At 38.2% G+C, this 19692-nt stretch overlaps 1 protein-coding gene across 4 annotated transcripts in view; it reads left to right on the top strand.

Moving 5' to 3' along the window:
• Nucleotides 1-19229, top strand: part of TAB2 (TGF-beta activated kinase 1 (MAP3K7) binding protein 2) — a 67105-nt gene extending 47876 nt beyond the window's left edge. For 3 of the 4 annotated variants that reach the window (XM_037391357.1, XM_037391358.1, XM_037391360.1), the window contains exons 3-7: nt 4877-6389; nt 12733-12893; nt 13541-13634; nt 14941-15021; nt 17175-19229. In XM_037391357.1, the coding sequence (XP_037247254.1) occupies nt 4877-6389; nt 12733-12893; nt 13541-13634; nt 14941-15021; nt 17175-17320 (1995 nt within the window). In that variant the 3' untranslated portion in view covers nt 17321-19229. Of the gene's footprint in view, nt 1-2684; nt 2974-4876; nt 6390-12732; nt 12894-13540; nt 13635-14940; nt 15022-17174 lie in introns of all 4 variants that reach the window. The other variant, XM_037391361.1, reaches the window with a different exon arrangement.
• Nucleotides 19230-19692: the final 463 nt, after the last annotated feature.

Raw genomic sequence — 19692 nt, 5'->3', positions numbered from 1 at the left:
CTGCAGAGCCAGTACTGGTGACCTTGCCTATCTTCTGCAGCAGGGAGCCTGAGAGTGTAATGCAGGCACACCCATGTGCTCTGAATCAGCCTGTCAGGTTGTAGCCTAGCATCCATCATGTTACACCTGAATAGGTGTGATGCACCGGTGTGCTTCTGCCCTTTTGTTTTGTTGTTTGTTGGGGTTTGTGGTGTTGCAGCTTTGGAGTCCGTGCTGCTAATCTATATGGATTTCTATTGGACATGGATATAACAAAGCATTTTTGTATGGTACTGCAGTTAGTGCTAAGGCTATGGACTGCCATGTCATCAACTTTGACCTCCAGCTGTGTGTGTTCTATACTACCACTATCAGAATACTTATGCTGGTAATTTGTATCAAGTTCTGCTCCATAACATCACATTAGCTACGTCAGCAGATGAAGTGATATGCTTATCCAAAGCTTGACATAGGTATACCTGAATATCTAGAGTTAAGTAAGTCTATCGGCATTTGTTAACTATGTTGTCTAAACATTTGCTTTGCATTTGCCAGTGGTCCCAAGGCATCCATACTGATTGGATTTTTTTCGTTATCTAAGGTATTGAACCTTTGAGTACTCTGGATAATAAGAAGATTGTCTGAATATTCATACTGATACCAGTATACACAGCTTGATTGGAAGAAAGATAGGTCATGAGTTCCCAGAAGTTAGCTGTCTCTGGACTATGGCTAGGACATCTGCGGTTACAATTAAACATTCTTTATACCGTAATTGTTTGTCTTTTTAATATGTATTTGTATTTATAAAATACATATATATGTATACTTACATATGTATAAGTAGTCACACGCACGTGCATCCAGACACAGTGTTTATACTGTTGGGAGTAAAGTGTGACTGCTAATTTAATGTTCATATTTTCAAGACTTTATCATGACTTTCCATTCATACTAGAGTAAAAATCTGAAAACTGCAGGGGTTTTGAGAGAATTGGCTTTGGTTTGCAACAGAGCAAAATTCTGCTTGGCGCTCACGAGGCTTCAGGCTTTCCTCAACATTTTCTCTCTAAATATTTAGCTGAACAGGAAACTGAGCTGGACTGTAACTTGTCTATATATGTTTTCAGAATTGTATACCACTATTTTTACATTAGTTCTCTGTAGGACTAATCCGATTCTTAGACTACAAGTACAGTTTTGTTCCTCAAACGTGAGAACTGCTTGTTGAGCAAGATCAATGGACTTGACAGAGTGAATGCATCAGTAATCACCTTTTGAATGTGATTCTTGATGAATTTAAAAGGTAGTGCTTGGCTCTTGAGAGGCTCAGCAATCTTCAGAATGTTGCATACAGTGGATTGTTTTATATATGTATATAAAAAGGAGCCTTATAACTGAACAAAAGATACTATACATCCCATACTTTTACAAAGATATGGGAGAAAGGTTTTGAGGGAGTATTTTAGGCCAGCTTTCATAACAGGTTCTTTGAAAAATTCCATAGGGTAACAAAAATTGTGTGCAGTATTTTGTGTGCATCCCCATATGCACACTGATTTTTGTTATTTTTATTTTTTTTTTACACTGGAAAGCTGGTTTCTTTGTTAACTAAGAGCTTCTAAGACTCACCAACAGAATCCTGTCATGTTGGTGGTTTGAAATTTCATGAGCTCTGGTTTCTCTGAATCAGCTTCTAACTCTGCTACTCCTCTGAGATAGTGGGATTTTTTTTGTGTATTTTCTTAAATAAGCCTACTAACATGACCCCTTTAAACCAACAAATTTTGTACTTGGACTGGCAGTGAAAACTGGAAAGCAGAATTTGAGAGTACTTTCGTATGTGTTTGCAATACTCCTGGAACAGCATCTGAATCCTGAATTCTGCCTTCTTGTAATTGAGCATAGTCAAAGGAATTTCCAATAAATGCAGTAACTGTGGTTTAGGTCAGAGATAAGTACTCAAGGACATTCTCAGGTATAAGAAATGGCGGGTTTGCCTTGCCCCCACAGTACCTGACGTGCAAACGTGTCAGAATGAGGTTGGTTTTAAACCAGAAAGTGTAAGGTATCCCAGGAGAGAGCCTGAGAGTTTAAGCAGTTACACAGTTCGTAATACTACTGCCAAGAGGTTTTCTTAACAAGAAAGTTTCTTTGGATCACTGTGAATTGTACAGGAAAACTCTAGATACTTAAGTCCTCCTCCTTGAATTTTTGTAGCAAAACACTTTCAGCTTGTTTTCAAAGGGAGGTTTATAGCATTATATGCTTATAATGGAAAACTTAAGGATAAACAGAGTATGCAAATATGTTGAGGTGAATAGCCAGTATCTGGTATGCTAAAAACAGAGGACCATCAAAAATCTTAACAAGATGCAACTTAAACCTGTGTAATCTAGGGGAGTAAAAAGTTTTATTGCTTTCTTGGACTGACAGCACTGAATGTTCCTGAAAAGTTTTGCATCCCTCCATTCTTCCCAACAAGCCTCCTGCATTCAGCTGTCCCCTTCTCCTCATTTAAAGGAGTCACTGCAGTGTCCCCAGTCTGTGGACATTGTCCCCTTTTGTTTTGGGGGGGTTTTTTGGTTTTTTTTTTTGGTCTGGAGCATTCTGTAACTACCTGCTCCTCAAGTCTACATCCTCTCCTTGCTTCCTCATTTCCCTCCAACATTCTTATTCTTTCTTTTTTTTTCTTTCTCTTTCAGGGTGCCAACATTTTAAACTCAATTGGGACATGGGCAGAGCTAAGATGAGGGGTATTGTTTTGCTGGAATATGCTCAGTTCTGCCATCAACCGGTTCTCTGATCTATAAAGAGCTAGAAGCGGTTGAAACTCTGCCTCTGCCAGCCAGAAGATGCCAGGGGTTCCATGTGCCCCCGTTTCCCCTTTGAGTTCTCCAATTTGCTCATTGACGTCACTGAAATTTTGGAATTGATTGGATGCAGTCTTAAAAAAGAAAAAAAATTGTCCTAAGAAATGCATTCAAGCTGAATGTAAGGGCCTTGCAAGCTTGGCCTGTTCCTTTTTGGTTTGGTATTTTTGGCCTTTCTGTTAATAATTTTAATTCACTTAAGTTCATGCAAAATCTGCCTTTAAAATCTTTCTAGCTTGTTTTTCTGTGGCATCCTATCTTTTTCCCTTTTCTGGCTCCCTTGTCTCCTTTGCAACAAATACAAGGCTATGTTCTTATCTTTTCTTACCCACTGTTCTGTCTGTGTGTGGTTCCTTTCTTCACTACTAACTTGATTACTTTGCCCTCCAGTGCTTACTCCAAACTAGAGCCAGTATGCATAGTATCAATTTGATCCATTTTGATATCTTTCAAGACTTCTTGCAATAATCCTTATATATAGCTGGCTAGTTAGATAGCCTTTAGGGAATCCTGGTATTTGAAAAGTTTTTGTGGATAGTTTTTTTTGAGGGATTTTATTTTTATTTTTTTTAAAATTCAGAACTGCCTCTGGACTGTATGAACACAGTTTTGGTCTTGTGGGTGGAGTTTAGCTTTGTCATCCCTCTCCCACTTCTGTTAAGTCTGTCCTTTCTTTTTTTTTTTTTTTTTTTTTAAATGTGTAAAGTAGAGACAGTCTTGCTGTGTCTGCACAGCATTCTTTATGACCTCGTATCCTGGTTGAAGGATGAAAACTCCTGTCTGCTAGTTTGACAAAAATAACTTGGCACAAAGCATGTAGCATGGATCGATTTATTGTGCTTGTATTATTCTTTAACTAACTGATAATGTTACTACTTGGCATATGCAGTTGTTTTCCTTGACTGTATGCATTCTTTCTAGTACTCGTTTCTGTGTGCTGGATGAATTTGACACCTATTTAGTTTTAATAATATCTGGGCCTCAACAGGTGCTCTTCTGGCTGAAAGTATTAACCTTTATTTCTTGGGAGGTTGGGGGTATGGTGGGGTATCTGTAAGAAAAGCCGTATGAACAGAGCACGGTATTAAGAAACTATGCCACTGATGCATGTTCAATCTTTTCTGAAAGTCCTTATGTAGGAAACTGAATTGGGAAGATCCAAGTACAGTATTACTGAACATGTGGTAAAAGAACAGTGAGGGATTAGTGGTTTGCTTCTGAAATGTTCTTAAAAAGAAATTAGCTAGGCTGTGGGTTTTGTTCGAAGTCATCCTGTTACAGGTTTTATAAAGGAACTTTGTACAAATGTGAGTATTTAAAAGCTTTGCAAGCAGTGTTTTACAATGAAAATACAAATATCCCCTGGGCTTTCCATTAACAGTTTCATCTTGCAAATGAGTAATCCTGCTCTATTTGTTTAAACTGAATTTTTACATTTCTTCTGAAGTCATGTACAACTCCTTGGGTCAGCATGATTTTTTTTTATTATTATTTTTTTTCTCTATGTAAGATTAACTTTCCATTTTCAGCAGGAGGTAATGTATAACTGGTATTGAAATGTTTGGGAAAACATTTTAAAATGAACATGTATTTTGCTTTTATTTTTAAGTTATTAACCAGTAATATGGTGCTGTGAATCCATTCCTTCTGTCATTTTCCCCCTCAAGCCAGAGACTTGGTCATTGCTGAAGATAGTTCTGAAATTGAGAAGGAATAGGAGAACTATTCATCCAAGGTGTATCGTACTGCATGATGTTCGCTTGTCAAGGTCCAAGATCTCCCTGTCATTGCTTCAGCAGCAGTGCAGACCTCCGGCCTTGGTGCCAGTGACTGAGTCACTGTTCTCAAAATAGTAAACTTCACATGCAAGCCCCTTGTGAATGTGTAGCAGCTATGCTAGCCAACCACCTAAAGCTTTCTGTTTGATGCTACCTTGTTAATTGTTCAATGATGATTGGGTGCATATATATCTAACTGTGATGGGATTTTCTCAGTAATGTCGAACTTTCATTTCTCTCTTGTAGAATAACAATAATTTGGATGCCTGTTGTGCAGTTCTCTCTCAGGAGAGCACAAAGTATCTCTACGGTGAAGGAGACCTAGGTTTTTCGGATGATTCTGGGATTCCTGGACTACGAAATCACATGACATCTCTTAATTTGGATTTGCAGTCACAGAACGTGTATCACCATGGAAGAGAAGGAGGTAGAATGAATGGAAGTAGGACTCTATCTCACAGCGTTAGTGATGGACACCTTCAAACCAGTCAGTCCAACAATGAACTGTTTCAGCAGGAACCACAGACAGCACCTGCGCAGGTTCCGCAAGGATTTAACGTCTTTGGAATGGCCAATACAGTTAGTACTTCTAATCCAGGGCAGCATCTTGGATTTCACCTAGGCAGCAAAGGAGTGTCTAACTTGTCTCAACAAACACCCAGATTCAACCCCATTATGGTAACTTTAGCCCCAAATATTCAGCCTGGTCGCAATACCCCTACATCTTTGCACATACATGGTGTACCTCCTCCTGTACTTAACAGTCCACAGGGAAATTCTATCTATATTAGGCCTTACATCACAGCTCCTAGTGGTACCACTCGACAGACACAGCAGCAGCCAGGCTGGGCATCTCAGTTTAATCCCATGCATCCTCAGCAAGCCTACCAGCCTTCGCAGCCAAGTCCCTGGACTACTCTTCCTACATCCAGTACTACGCCACATACCTCATCGCAACACTCAACGCAGGCAAATCAGCAAGGCCACCAGACTTCTCATGTCTATATGCCTATCAGTTCTCCTACAACTCCACAAGCACCTATGATTCATTCATCTGGTAGCTCACAATCCTCTGCTCATAGCCAATACAACATTCAGAATATATCCACAGGACCTCGCAAAAACCAAATTGAAATCAAACTTGAACCACCACAAAGAAACAGTTCTTCTAAGTTGCGTTCAACTGGCCCTCGCACCTCCGCTACTTCCTCTTCCCTCAACAGCCAGACATTAAGTAGAAGTCAACCCACTGTTTACATATCGGCCAGTCCTCCAAATACTGATGAAGTGATCACACGCGGTCAGCCCAAGGTCTACATTTCAGCAAATGCCACAACAGGAGATGATCAAGTTGTTCGGAACCAGCCCACGCTTTTCATATCAACAAATCCTGGAGTATCTGCCACTTCTAGGAATATGTCTGGTCAAGTAAGCATGGGTCCTGCATTTATTCATCACCATCCACCCAAGAGTCGAGCAGTGGGCAACAGCACCACTGCAACCTCTCCTCGAGTGGTGGTTACGCAACCTAACACAAAATATACTTTTAAAATTACAGTTTCTCCAAATAAGCCCCCTGCAGTTTCCCCAGGGGTAGTGTCCCCAACCTTTGAACCTACAAACCTTCTAAACCTTCCTGATCACTATGTTGAACCAGAGGGTATCCAGCATCTTACTGACCCTGTTTTAGCACATGTGGATAGGATCAGTGATGCACGGAAATTGAGTATGGGATCTGATGATGCTGCCTACACGCAAGGTAATATTCTTAATATAAATAGTAGAGATTTCAACCAGGTTGTCAGTTCAGTACAGAGCAGGAAGCCGTTGATAACCTTTGTGATGTTAATACTGTATCTTCAACTTTAGCATTCATGAGCATTTCCTAAATAAATAAAAAAGCTTTATAAGCAAATCATAGATTTCTTTATATGGGAAAGACATGCAACTAAATACTTGGAAATAATTCTTCTGTTTGTCTTAAGTAGATATGTTATCTGCTTAATGAAGTGGAGTCATAGCATCTTCATTTTTTTGTTGTTCTGAAAGAAACATGTAAGCTTGTTCGATTTGTCGTAATGATTTAAAGTTACAAGTCTACTGGCAGATTTTTGAATCAGTTGAGATACTGTTTCCACTGGATAATGTTCCCATTTTTCTTTTTGTGAGTATTATTTAAGAAGCAAGAAAAGCAGACTTCAAAAGCAATTAGTGGGACGAAGTGTTGGCCTGACAATAAAATGCTTAAAATATTGATACTTATGTTATGTTTGAAAATAGGAGAAGGACTGCCACACCAAAGAAAGCTATTTTAAAGCATCGGTGGTAATGGGAGGGTAAAACTTCAAAGAGATGATGTGGCAACCCGACCTGTTAATCTTTTTCTTCTATTTCTATGTTTTTGCATGCTTTTATTACCAACTTGATGGTTTATTAACCCTCGTGGACTTTTGGATAAAGATGGTGAATGAGTCTTAGGATACTTAAGTAGTGTTCAGGGTGGGTTGTCAAAATATTTGTCTTGGACCTCATTGGTCCTCTTTGGACTTAGCGAACAATTCGATGTTGTTAAACTGGCTTGTTCCAAGACAGTTCTAAACATTCTTTAGATTAATTTAGCCATTTTGGTTTGTAAAAGTAAGTACAGTGATCAGGACACTGGAAACCTAGTCTTTATCTGGAGTCCTACAGTAATGAAGTAAATAACTGATTGTAGCTTGTGCAGTATGTCTGGATGTAATTATACCTTTGGTGAGAGAATAATCCATCCTAACTCAAGTGTCTAAAAGGGTAGGTGTCACAACCAAAAAAACAGATCATCCTAGGCAGTTTTGCATAATCAGTGGAGAGTTTAAAGAACTTCAGAAACAGATTAATCTGTAGATAAGCAAAATAAGTAGCCCTCCAGAAGTGGTATTCCCTTTCCTTAATCTGAAGAGAGACTTGAATGGCTGTTCTAGAAGACTGTAGATACCCAGAAAGTAAGCAATCGAAATCTTGTCCTTAGGCTCTAAATATTCTTCTAGATCATGAACTTGCTTTCCAAGCATTCTGCATTTTAGGTACCTGTTGGGAAGAGTGTCCCCTTATCCTGTTCTGTCTTTCTGATGGGACTGACTTCTATCAGGTCTAGCTTTTAATTACTTGTACCCCTGGTAGTGATGGCTGCTGTAATCTGTCTTCCTGCGCAATCCTGCACAATTCCTGCATAATCTCAACAGGCTGTGGGTATCAGCATCCAGTTTATCGAGCTGGGGTGACCTTGCAATGTCTGTTTCTGCTATGCAGCCTAGAATTCAAAAGTGTCGACTGGCTCATACCTGCTGTGGAGCCCAGTTGTTCCTGAAGCCAAGACATAGACGCAGTTTTCAGATGAAGTGTACATGCATGATGTGGGCTGGTGCAGCTTTAGGGACCTTAGGGAAACACCATCTTTCTGTGTCCTTCACTAGTTCATACAGTCATGCTTCTGAGGTTCTTTACATTCAGAAGCGTTTGGGATTTCTGGCATGATGTTGTTCCATTTCTGCTGCAACAAGTGCAATATTTTTTTTTTAAAGTTTTTGTAACTATTTAATCTTTGGAAAGTTGAGGAGTGTGTGATAGACTTGTATGATCTTGATGTCTGGCAGTCCTAGTTATTGCTTATAAAAAACTTTTATAGGTGTGTTTTTCTGTTACATACTGAAAGGGATTTGAGTTACTTGATGCTTTCCATTGTGAGGCCATGTTCTATGCTGCTTATAATTTATCTAGACTGTGCACAAAACCTTTCATGCTAGGTGCTTATCTCACTTTAATTTTAGTCAGAACAGGTGAGTAGTTCCTCTGGCCATGATTAGAGAAAACTGTATTTTTATCAGCTTTTCCGTTTCTGCCCAGAATGCTCCTTATCTTGGCAGGGAGAACTGAAACTGGCTTGGGGTAGAAGAAATGTGGAAGGTGGAGTTGCTTTGTTGTCAAAAGGGATTTCCTTTACTTTGTTCTGGTGAAATACATTTATGTGCGTGGTCCAACCCAGGAGAATAGAAGTCCCGTTGAGCCTATCTGCAAGTGCTTCTGCCTGCCACCTAAGAAGCTTTACTTCAGTTATGGTGTGTGTAAGCACTCCAGTCATCTTCCATGATTAGATTTCTGGTTTTCCTCTCAAGTAAGTCACAGTGGCTAGTAGAAGACGGGCACAGATCTCTTTGTTTGCTGTCAGAACTGGAGGTTATATGACATGAAAAGGAGTAGGGTACTGCTCAGATAGAATCAGCGTGGTCACCCGGGAGTGCTAGGTTGTATCTCCTCCACTGACTTTGTGACGCTAAGAAACTCACTGTCACCACACTTCTCAGAATATTTTCGGGAGTTCCAATTTGAGATACTGCGGACTTGCTTGTAGAAACGTTGAGACTACTCATCCACTACTAAAGTCAGTAAGAATTATTAATGCTGTGAGAAAAATACTGCTAGGTGCATGTGCCCAAGAGGACAGCCAAAGAAGGATGCATTTTTTATGCTAATCTATTTAGTGTCAGTTCTCTGCGCGTACAGGAGTATCATTTCTCATTACTTAGCAGAGATTTCAATTTCTAATGTAATTTTATTAATGATGCAATCACCTAAGATTTCAATATGCAATTTAGTATAAAGTGTCTTACAGATGAAAACCAGTGAAATCCTGTTAGAAACTGAAAATTTTGTACTCAGAATGTTGTTGTGATATACGCTCACAGTGCATGCAGTCATATGTTGAGTAGTGAGGCTAAACAGTTATAAGTTGCTCGCTCTGTGTATAGGTTTTTGGCTGTATAATGGGCAGGCATCCTATCAAGAAAATACATAATTGTGTAATAAAATCTTTATTATCTATGTTTTTATACTAGAGAGCTTAAGTCCCTTAGTTCAGTACAACTTGGCTTTTGTCTGATTTGTTCACGTTTTCTTTAACTTGGTCAGGAGGTCATATGCATAGAGTTGATCATTAGTACCAATAATAGGTATGTATGTGGATGTATTTTTACTTAGCAGTTCTGTGGTTTAAATATGTTAATTGATAAATCAGTTTGGTAATTAGACATTTTGTACATTTCTTGCTTTGGTTTCCTGGAGCTCTTTAAAATTTTCAGAAAGAGAAAAAGCTCCAGGAAACAAACTTCTTAAAATACTAACCAGTCCTTGTAGATGTTTAAAAAAACCAAGAAAACCACCCACACAACTTGAACGAGATACAGCTGTGCCCCATCCTCCAAGGGGCCTTAAGCCCTTAACATCACATGATTTAAGAAAAAAAATACAGCTTTCTATTTGGCTGTGTATATCAGGCCCCACTTTTGAGTGACACTTCAAAAAATTAAATGAAAAGAATTTTGGAAAGGGAGGGGAGAAAAAAATCAATGTGAACTCTTGAAATTGCGTATTAAATGCATATTAAATGACTGAACTATAATGATTTGCAGCATTTTTGTGGAAAATGTGCACTTTGAATGTCAAAGGAAGCGGTGGCATTTGCCGTACTGTTCTTGCCAATCAGCTGAATGTGAACATGCAGAAGCTGAAAAAAATGAATGTGCATAATACCCTGTTTGCACATCATTAAAAAGTTGAACATGAAATCTGTTCTGGTTGTGGTACAATAATGACGAGTCAAGGAGGCAACCTTTGTACTTTTGCTAGGATGATTACAGTAAACAGCTGCTTTTTAAGGATGTCTGAATAAACAAGTGCAAGCGTGAGGATTTCTGGCTTGTACTCCAGATTAATCTGTGTAGAGTCTGCGTAGGTGGAATTTCCTTTGTGCAAGAAGCACAGGGTTATCAAAAAGTCCATTAAGTGTAAATGAGATCTAGTAGCTGAATTGCATTAGATTCAGAAGTGCGCGGCATTTTTCTTAGCGTTTTCAGTTGCTCTGGTCAACACTAGAGGGAGCTGAATACTTAAATTCTGTTTTTCATTAATAAATACTGCAGTGGAATATGGGGAGATTTTTGTTTTCCCCACCCTATTTTTTCCTACAGCTGTTAAAATGATATTTAAGCAAAACTACCAAATTCTATGTGAAAGCCAACACTTAAAGCCAGGGCAAAGTCCTCCAGAGATGCTAGACTTACCCTTGAGGCCATGTCATGCATCCTGGAGGTAACTGTGATAGCAGTCTTCCTCGCTTTTCACACCCAGCGTACTTGCTGCTCACCAACAGCCTGCATCCACAGTTAGACAGGTCTGAAGAGTTCTGAGTCTGGTTGGTAGAGCAAAGCTGTGTTCCTGCAGGTCAAGTACCAATAACCCGGGCTTCGAGGCGTTGCCTCAGCAGTAATACCAAGGTAATGAAAATTAGGACTATCTAAAAGTGGAAATAAAGTGTAGAAGGAAAAAGGGCTTGTACTCTCTCTGCAAAGTAGACTTTGATTTCCTTTCTTTATAGTTGTAGCTACATTTGTAATTCCTGGAGTTCATAAATGGGAAGAAGTTTTCAGCTGTTTCTAGAAGGCTTGTCAACAGGGGAGGGAGTCTTTTGAGGCTGCTTACCTGATGATCCCAAGTCTTCAACAAAAATTGTTATCCCGCCATGTCAGTTACTATATTTTTGTATTGCATGTGAGCACAGCTGCAACTGTAGTGTGACCAGGGGCTGCCCCCAGTGTAGATGCCTGTTTATGTAGACGTTTCTAAATTGAACAAAATCAAGCAGAAGCTCAAGCACCTTTGTCATCTCGGTATCTTTTTAACACAAGTGACTCAAAAGCCTAGGCTGAATCTCAGTAAGGCCTTGCAGCTCTGTTACACTGTACAAAAATAGTTTGGCATGGTTGTTCCTTTTGAAGAACCTCTGGAAGACAAAATATGATGTGTGAATGAATGAACAGGCAGGAATTGCAGCAGAGAGCAGTTCTGCTTGCCAAAGATGTGGAAAGCTGTATCTTTTTGGTGTGCCATTTTTTCCTTTACTACTACTCAGGAAACCTAACCAACCAAATTTGAGTGGTTCTGACTTTTTAGTACTTGAAGAAATCGTGGTGAATTAAACATCATGTTCCAGCCAGAGTTTTGCTTAAACACTTCTGAGGCAAATTCAATCTTTATAAAAAAAGTAGCAATAACAAGGTATTTTAAAATTTTCTCAGTGCTATAAAGGTGTCCGTGGTCTGTGAAACTGATCTTAGTTTATATGTGTTAGTAATTTCATGGATGAATGAGTGGTTGTGCAGAAGTTGAAATAATTGTTGGGTTTATTTAATGAAATAATTCTCCATTTTTATAGAAGGTGATAAATTGCTTTGAGCAGTGTTATCTGCCTGCATGGTGATACTTAATAATATACCTTCAATGAAATAAACTACTTAAATTGTATGAATTTGATTGCATCTTCGGCTGCTTATGTTCTTTAGATCTTTAAAAGCTGTGGTTTAAATGTTAATTTCACATTTCACCATTTTTAAATTAGGTCTCCTCATGCCATTTTCTTTACAAATAGTAAGCAGTGTTAGAAATTAGAAGCTGACCTAATGGTTCGGCACCATAGTTTAGGGATAAAATGGCATACAATCCAGCCTCTGCGATAAATATAACTGATGTTTGCCAGTGGTATTACTTGTAGTACTTTCTGTGTTTCATTTGGTGTCTCCTGCAATGACAAGAACATTGGATTATGTTCCAATCCAAATAGCAGTAAAAATCAAAATCTTGATGCTTATCTGGCATATATAGTATTCTGTATTGCAGCTGTCTCTCTGAAATCCTCTTCATACTACCTGTTCTACAATGGTTGGGCTGAATACAATGCAAGGAAACATTTGGGTTTGGTTTCTGGTAGTCATTCCTGTAGATTGGTTGGGGTTTTGAAAGATTTTTACAGATCACAGCTAAATTTTCTATGGTCATCTGTTACATTGTGTGACTTTCGCATTGTATTTGCTTGTTATCTGTAATTGATTTGTGCTGTTTTGAAAAATACAACATTTTCTTTCCTGTGGCAGAGATTTTCTTGTAAGGAGAATGGAAAGGCAATCTGTAGCAATGTTTTTGTATTTTCCCAAAGAATACTAACTTTCATCTTTATCTGATGTTGCCATGTGAAGGGTAATAAAGTAGATAAAATGGGACTTTATGTATTGCAGCTTTACTGGTACACCAGAAGGCGAGGATGGAGCGACTTCAACGAGAACTTGAGATTCAAAAGAAAAAGTTGGATAAACTAAAATCAGAAGTCAATGAAATGGAGAATAATCTAACACGAAGGCGCCTGAAAAGATCGAATTCTGTTTCCCAAATTCCATCAGTAAGTTGAAACGTCTGTAGGCTATAAACCTAAACCACAAGTGTGGTCTGTCACAATAAATTAAAGGAACAGTTCCTTGTATGCTGACAACATAATAGTGACAGGCAGTGTAGCTAGAATTAAACTGGTAAACAGTGTCATTTAGAGTAAAGACTAAATGTGCATTATTTAACCACAGACTTCCAGTTCACTAATTGCTTTGTGAAGTGTTGCTTTTAAAGGTAGTCACAAAAGGTTTGACCTGGTAGTCCTTTTTAACGTTTCAGACTACAACTTAGTACTCCATACTGCTTTCCACACAAAGTGTTTTTTGGTCTTCATGCTTATAGCAATCTCAAAGAAGCTGATTAATGCACCAGTTTCCAGTGCCAGAAGATCAGCCATTGATCTGGTGGACCACTGGCTGTGTTTTGACTACAATTTGGAGTTGCTCAGTCAGCTCTGAAATCTGATGAGAGAGAAGAATTTGGTGGGTCTGAAAGCTTTTTGTAAGATTACACTTGGATTAAAAGAAAAAGGCTGTTTTTAGGGAAGATTGTTTTTTTATCTTCACTTCTGAAATAACTAAATGCTGCCTACCAATGCATGAACGATAACTGGCAATAAAATGGGAAAAATTAGTCTAACAGGCAGATTTATTTTTTCAGCTGGAAGAAATGCAACAGTTAAGAAGTTGTAACAGACAGCTGCAGATAGACATAGATTGCCTAACCAAAGAGATTGATCTTTTTCAAGCAAGAGGTACAGTATATCTTAGTACATCAGCAACTGTAAATGTTGGTGTGTCTTTCCTTTCTTCTTTCACTGTCTGCATGTATCCAATTATCAGAAGTGTCTGTTATAAATGTATAGACAGTTTGCAAAATCTTCATGTCATTTTGAGTGAAACCATGGAAGTAGTTGTCTTCTCAGCCTGTTTTTGTTGGCTTTATGATTTTCCTAATCCCAGTCATTTCTATCTCATACTTTGCTCAGAAGAGAGAAACTTGTGATGCCATTTATTTAGTAAGGGGAGGGGCGGGAATCTGATTATTTGAGCACCAAAGAAGAGGGAGAAGTAGTTTTGTGAGCGATACAGCTGTGCATATGTGTCAATATCTCTCGTCTTCCACTTCTGCGTTACAGTCAGGGTCTCAAGTTAGCAAATAGAAAGTACAGTTTTGACTTCCAGTGTGCTCTCCTCCTTCCACTTTACTTGTCTGCAGGGACGCAGCCTTAGGTCGTGAGGGTGAAATTGAGACAGCTGAGCCAATTCAAGAGCTGCCAGCAAGAGGTCCCTCTCTCTTCCTGCTTCCCTCTCTTACTGTGCTCTGGCTCTGTGTTAGCTTTTTAGACCCTTTGCAGAGCTGATTCTGCTCACTAGCCAAGCAAAAAATGTTGCATTGCTGGAAAAGCTTGCTGCAGCTGATGTGAGGAGAGGCGCAGGAAGGGAGAACTGAGATAGTGAGAGGGAAGGGGCTAGTGCTTTCTACTTCCAGCAGCAGTGAGCTGTTAGATCAGTTCGCTCAAAAGCCATGGAAGTTCTTCAGTGTACCTGCAGATAAGGAGAAAGTAGACAGGTGTACTTGAATGTAATGCTGCACTAAAAACTTGACCTTAAATAGAATATTCAGATTACGTGTGATTTTGTATCTCTGTTACAGTAAATTGGAGGCAGGAGTTCCTTGTAAGTATTAAGTGTAAGCATAATATACTGCATAGTAAATAGCACATATCTTTCCGTATAGTTACAATTTAGAAAGTCTCAGGTAAAATTTACTAATAAAATGCTGTTAAATATTTAAGAGTGGCAGAAGAAAACACATTTAAGGAGTTTGGTCTGCTGGATTCTGTTTCAGACTTGATATTGCATATTTTGGGCAATAAGTATTTTCAAGTGTTGTTGACATCACTAATACCTCACTTGGGTCTCTGTTGACACCTTGATACAAAAGGTGATAATGAATAGTAGTTCTGTTTCAGAATTACTGCCAAAAAAACCTGATACGCTTTCCTACCCAAGTTTATTTTTAAAACTGCTTCACTTTTTTTTTTTTTTTATTTTTAGGACCACATTTTAATCCCAGCGCTATTCATAACTTTTATGATAATATTGGATTTCTTGGTCCAGTGCCACCAAAACCCAAAGGTACTATACTGGTAAAATTTTGATGTAATACTAATATGTGGTTTGCATCTAATATCAAGTTCTATTCTGTTAATGTAGTTTAAATGTTGATTGTGAAATAGCATACAAACCTTGCATTTTATTTGTATTGGCAGTAATACACTTCTATTTGCTCTTCTCTTTTTATGCATTCAGGAAAGTAGTATATTAAATAGGGTATGTTTGAAGATGGATAATCCGTTGGGAGGTGTTTTAAGTAAATGGAAGCATCCATCTTTTTTTAAAAATTAATGAGAGGTAGATTGCTTAGGGATGAGTGAAACTTGTTTAAATAGTGAAATTTTCATAATTGTCCTTGGTGAAGAGTGGATTTATTTACGTATTAGAATAACTCAGTTTGGTTACCCTGACTGGACTTCCTGGCTATGTAGAATTTTTATTAATGATTTACATAAGAGCCTCTTCTGGCTATTGTTAAATACAATTTTAGATAGTTGAAGAGGAAAGGAATGCTGCCCAATAGGGCAGTCAATATTGCTGAATTTGTTAGTCTTGAACATTCTGCTTGTTTTTAAGTTTTGCATGTTACTCATTCTTTTGCCCTAATGGGATCTCAAACAAAACAGAATAATTCTTACATGTTACATAAAGCAGAGAGTGAAATTAACTGTTTGCGACAGCATCTTGGTGCGACCCGTAGGCAGACCAAATCCACTGATGTTTCTGTGCAGTCTTTGTTCTCCACATAGTACAGATGTGTATGTGACTGGTCCTTGTCATGTGTGTTAACTTGTTACACAGTCTCATCTTACAGATTTCTGACCATTCTGTATTTCAAAATGGTCTAGGTGAATTTGACTTTCTTGTCCTCCAGACTGATACTGTTCTTCATGCCTTAGAAGGATTTTTAATCTTTTGTCCTATATCATTATGCAGGCTGTTAGTGAAAATACTGAGTGAAGTTAAAGCCATGCAAAGTCCTATTAGATACATTTTACAGCCAAACCATGAAGAATTTATCAGTTCTGTCAATTACATAGTTCCCTTTACAGTAAATAAAAACTAACCTAGCAAAGAAAAAATTAAAATACGTTTTCTGTGAGTAGTTTTTAACGTTTGCATCAACTCATCTTCTAGGAACTCACAAATTTAACTGTTCAGTAATTTGGTAAAACCTATCTTGAAAATGCAAAGTTAACTCCAACTGGTTTCTAAACCTCTTGAGTTCCTCTTATCCTTTATCTTTCTTTTTAAAAAAGTATTGTTGCTGTATCGTAGTCCTCCATTGACTTTTGTTTTCAGTTCATTTTATTTTTTAAGTTTTAACTTAACTATGTTATAGGCTGAGACTTAAAAAAGAATTATCACTGTTCACAGAATAATGAAAAATTATTCTTTTGCAGTTGTGATCAGTGGCATGGTACTTCTTGATGTTGTTGCTGTCATTTTGCAGTGGTTGCCATTGGCTAGTTGCTAATGAGATGTTCTCCACTTGAAATAATTGTCTGGAAGACTTTGTTGCAGTTGCCTAAATGGGCAACCCTTAATCTGAAGTCACTTTTCTCTTTTTATCTTTTTCATCTCTTCATCTTTTCTCTTAAATTAGTTCAAGGTTGTTGTCTAACACATCATGCAAAAAGATGCACTTGTATGCTTGGGAGGATTACAGTGTAGCATGACAGAGCTAACCATTGATTTTTCCTTAATGTATCTGTCTGCTTATCTGGTTTGAGGAAGAACTGCTAATACTCATTCTAGGGTCAAAATGTTAAATATATCAAAAGGTTACAGAGCACTTACTTCTTGCCATAACAAATTTTAGACTGCTACATAGACCTCAGACTAATAAATCTTGTGCATGTTTCCTGTGCCGATTAATTTCTGAATTTTATCTCCTTTTCATGCAACAGCTTTGAACTGAGACCAAAAGGGAAGAAGGCAGAGCAAAGGGGTGGGAAACTTGCTTTTTATAGTTTCACCTTGTGCCATTTGGCTGACTTACAATCAAGCTCTAGTGAAGGGGGTGGTAAAAAGCTGCCTCTGTCACTTGCAATAACTGTGCTGCTCTCGGAGGAACAAGATAGTTCTCAGTTACTGAAAAAAAAATCATCTCAAAATTCTTTCCATGCTGTTCTTAGTTAGTAACTGCTTATCTTATCTCTTTCATGTCACAGATCAGAGGTCCACTGTGAAAACACCAAAGACTGTTCCAGACACAGATGAAGATGAGGGAGCTCAGTGGAGTTGTACTGCCTGTACTTTTTTAAATCATCCGGCCTTAAATCGCTGTGAACAGTGTGAAATGCCCAGGCATTTCTGAGCCAACAGGCCTGTTACCTTCTATAAAACCATAACAAACGTACAAGGAACTACCCAGTTATTGGGGGGCAAAAAAAGCATTTATGCGTGGGATTTTGTAAAATTGAAGGTGTGACGAGATGGTATTTTGCTAATGTTAAATGTCAGCCCACAGAGCTAGTAATACCTCAGTGTTGTGTCACAGGCAGTTGAAATTGATCGGCTGAAAGGTAATCTGCTGAAAGACTCGGTTGCCAGCTGCCTAAACCATGTACAGTATTACCAGTATCCCAGTAACACACACCATGTTCAGTGCTTGGGTGTTGCCCATCCTCTTCTCTGCCCCAGTGTCACTACTGAATTTTGACAGGGGAAAGGAATAGAGTGCTAGTGTTTTTGTTTTCAGAGCTTTCAGTGAAACACTACATGCACAGAGGAGATCTAAAAGGAACAAGGTTTAACTATTTGAACTGTTTGCTGCCACATAGTGCCTTCGATAAAGGGAAGAACTTCACAAATCAGTGGTACTCTTTGCCTTGTCTTCCCTGAAAACATCTCTGTGAAGCCAGAAATCAGTACAATCACATCTGAAGATGAAAAGGAAAAACTGCATGCGTTGTCTGTACAATACACACAGTGAAATACCCCAAAGCTTTTCCTACTGTACATAGCTCTAGAGCCTGCTTTAAGTGATTTCTTTTCTTCACCTTTATTATTTTCTTGTACTTCTGTATGTATAGTGTAATAGTCTTTTTGTTAACTTTCTTTTTTCCCTTTAAGTGATTAAGCACGATCATGTCCCTTTTTTTTAAGCTTTTATCTGAGAGAAGCAATGCCTTAAAATAAGAGCATTAATAAGAAACTATGCACAAAATAGCTTTCCTCTGCTCATTCTGTACATTGCTCTTGTAAATGCTGATGATCTGTGAAGACCTGCAGATGCAGCGTGGTAAAAATGCAGGAAAAGTTGGAAGAATTATGCATATAGTTCACTCTGTACACTGAGTTTTACGGTGGGTGACACAAGGTAGCGTTTTGTCTGGTGTGAGGAAACTTTATACTAAGAAACTTTCAACCCACCAACAGATCAGCATCTGATTCAAGCTTGCTTCATCTGCTGGGTATCTTGCAGACTCCTGGAGAGAGATTCATTGGGGAAGTACATACAGTGCCAAAATCAACAGCAGCAGCATCGTACAGCTTTGTTCAAGGACTTTAAATGCTTTCCTGTTTTGGCAGCCGGTTTCTAAACCTGACTTTGTGGTGAAGTCTCATATTTATAGAAAACAAGGATAGCAATATTTAGGACAACTGAAATAAAGGCTGGAAAAGAGAAATCAAACAGACTTGAACACTGAAGCAACCTCAAGCATCTCTTTATTTTGATGATCTATTTTTTTAAGGAAAATATTCACGTGATCGGGGATGTACGTAACCAAGATCAAGAAAATGGAATTCCAGTACAGTATGCATGAAAGACGGCACGCAAAGAATTATGTAGCAGCACTTAGCGTGAGGCTGGAGGGAGTGCTAACAATGTAGCAAGAGACAAAGTAGACTGTCACCCACTGTAAACATTTGCCAGTGGACACTTTTATTAGGAGTTTTACAAGTGATCTATGTGAATGCACAGAGGCCTTTGTTTTGAAGGCTTTGCATTTTTTTTTTATGTGGGAAGAAAATGCCAATCCCAGGTAATTAGGCAGTAGACCCAAAGCACTTGCATTCAATGCATTTTGTTTATAAAATGAGGCCTTGTTTTTCAGCTTCATCTGCAGTTCTATGTGAAGATTGACAAATCAGTTTTTACCTGTTTATTAATAAAACCTAATTTGGATATCTTGAGTTGATGGTTTTGTGATTTAGCTGGGTAAACTGCCTTTGTAACAGATAAGTTATTTATAAAAATTAAAAAAAAAATTATATTCTAATGTTTGGTTTTGTGATTTGTTTGTTTTTTCCATGCTGTGGAGCAGCAGAATATTCAACGGAACAATAAGCGTTAATAGTATTAAAAGTAGGCAGATTTCTTGCCACCAGAGATTCTATTTAAGCCTTTGTTTTGTTGAATCTTGTCTTTCCTCCCATGTATTATTCTGTTAAATTCTAATTCCGTGAGCGTAAGGAATGTATTCTGAAAAGTTGCACTGACAAGATTGTGTCCTGACCAGAGAATCATTCACTTTATGAATAATTAGTAAGCTAGACACGTGCTCTTTTTACTTCATGCTTTAAGGGTTTATGATTTTAAAAATATTTTTCTGATTCAAAATGGGCAACCACTATGTCCAAGGTAATAGTTTATCTACTTTGTGTACTGTTAACATAAGCACAGTTTAATGATTAATATGGTTGAACTGTATTTTGTGCTGTGTATACTATAGTGCTATGAGA

This window comes from Falco rusticolus, chromosome 6 (assembly GCF_015220075.1).
Source record: "Falco rusticolus isolate bFalRus1 chromosome 6, bFalRus1.pri, whole genome shotgun sequence".
In the NCBI taxonomy this organism is placed as follows: domain Eukaryota; kingdom Metazoa; phylum Chordata; class Aves; order Falconiformes; family Falconidae; genus Falco; species Falco rusticolus.
Note: the sequence above shows the minus strand (reverse complement) of the source record. Positions and strands in the feature narration are given on the sequence as shown.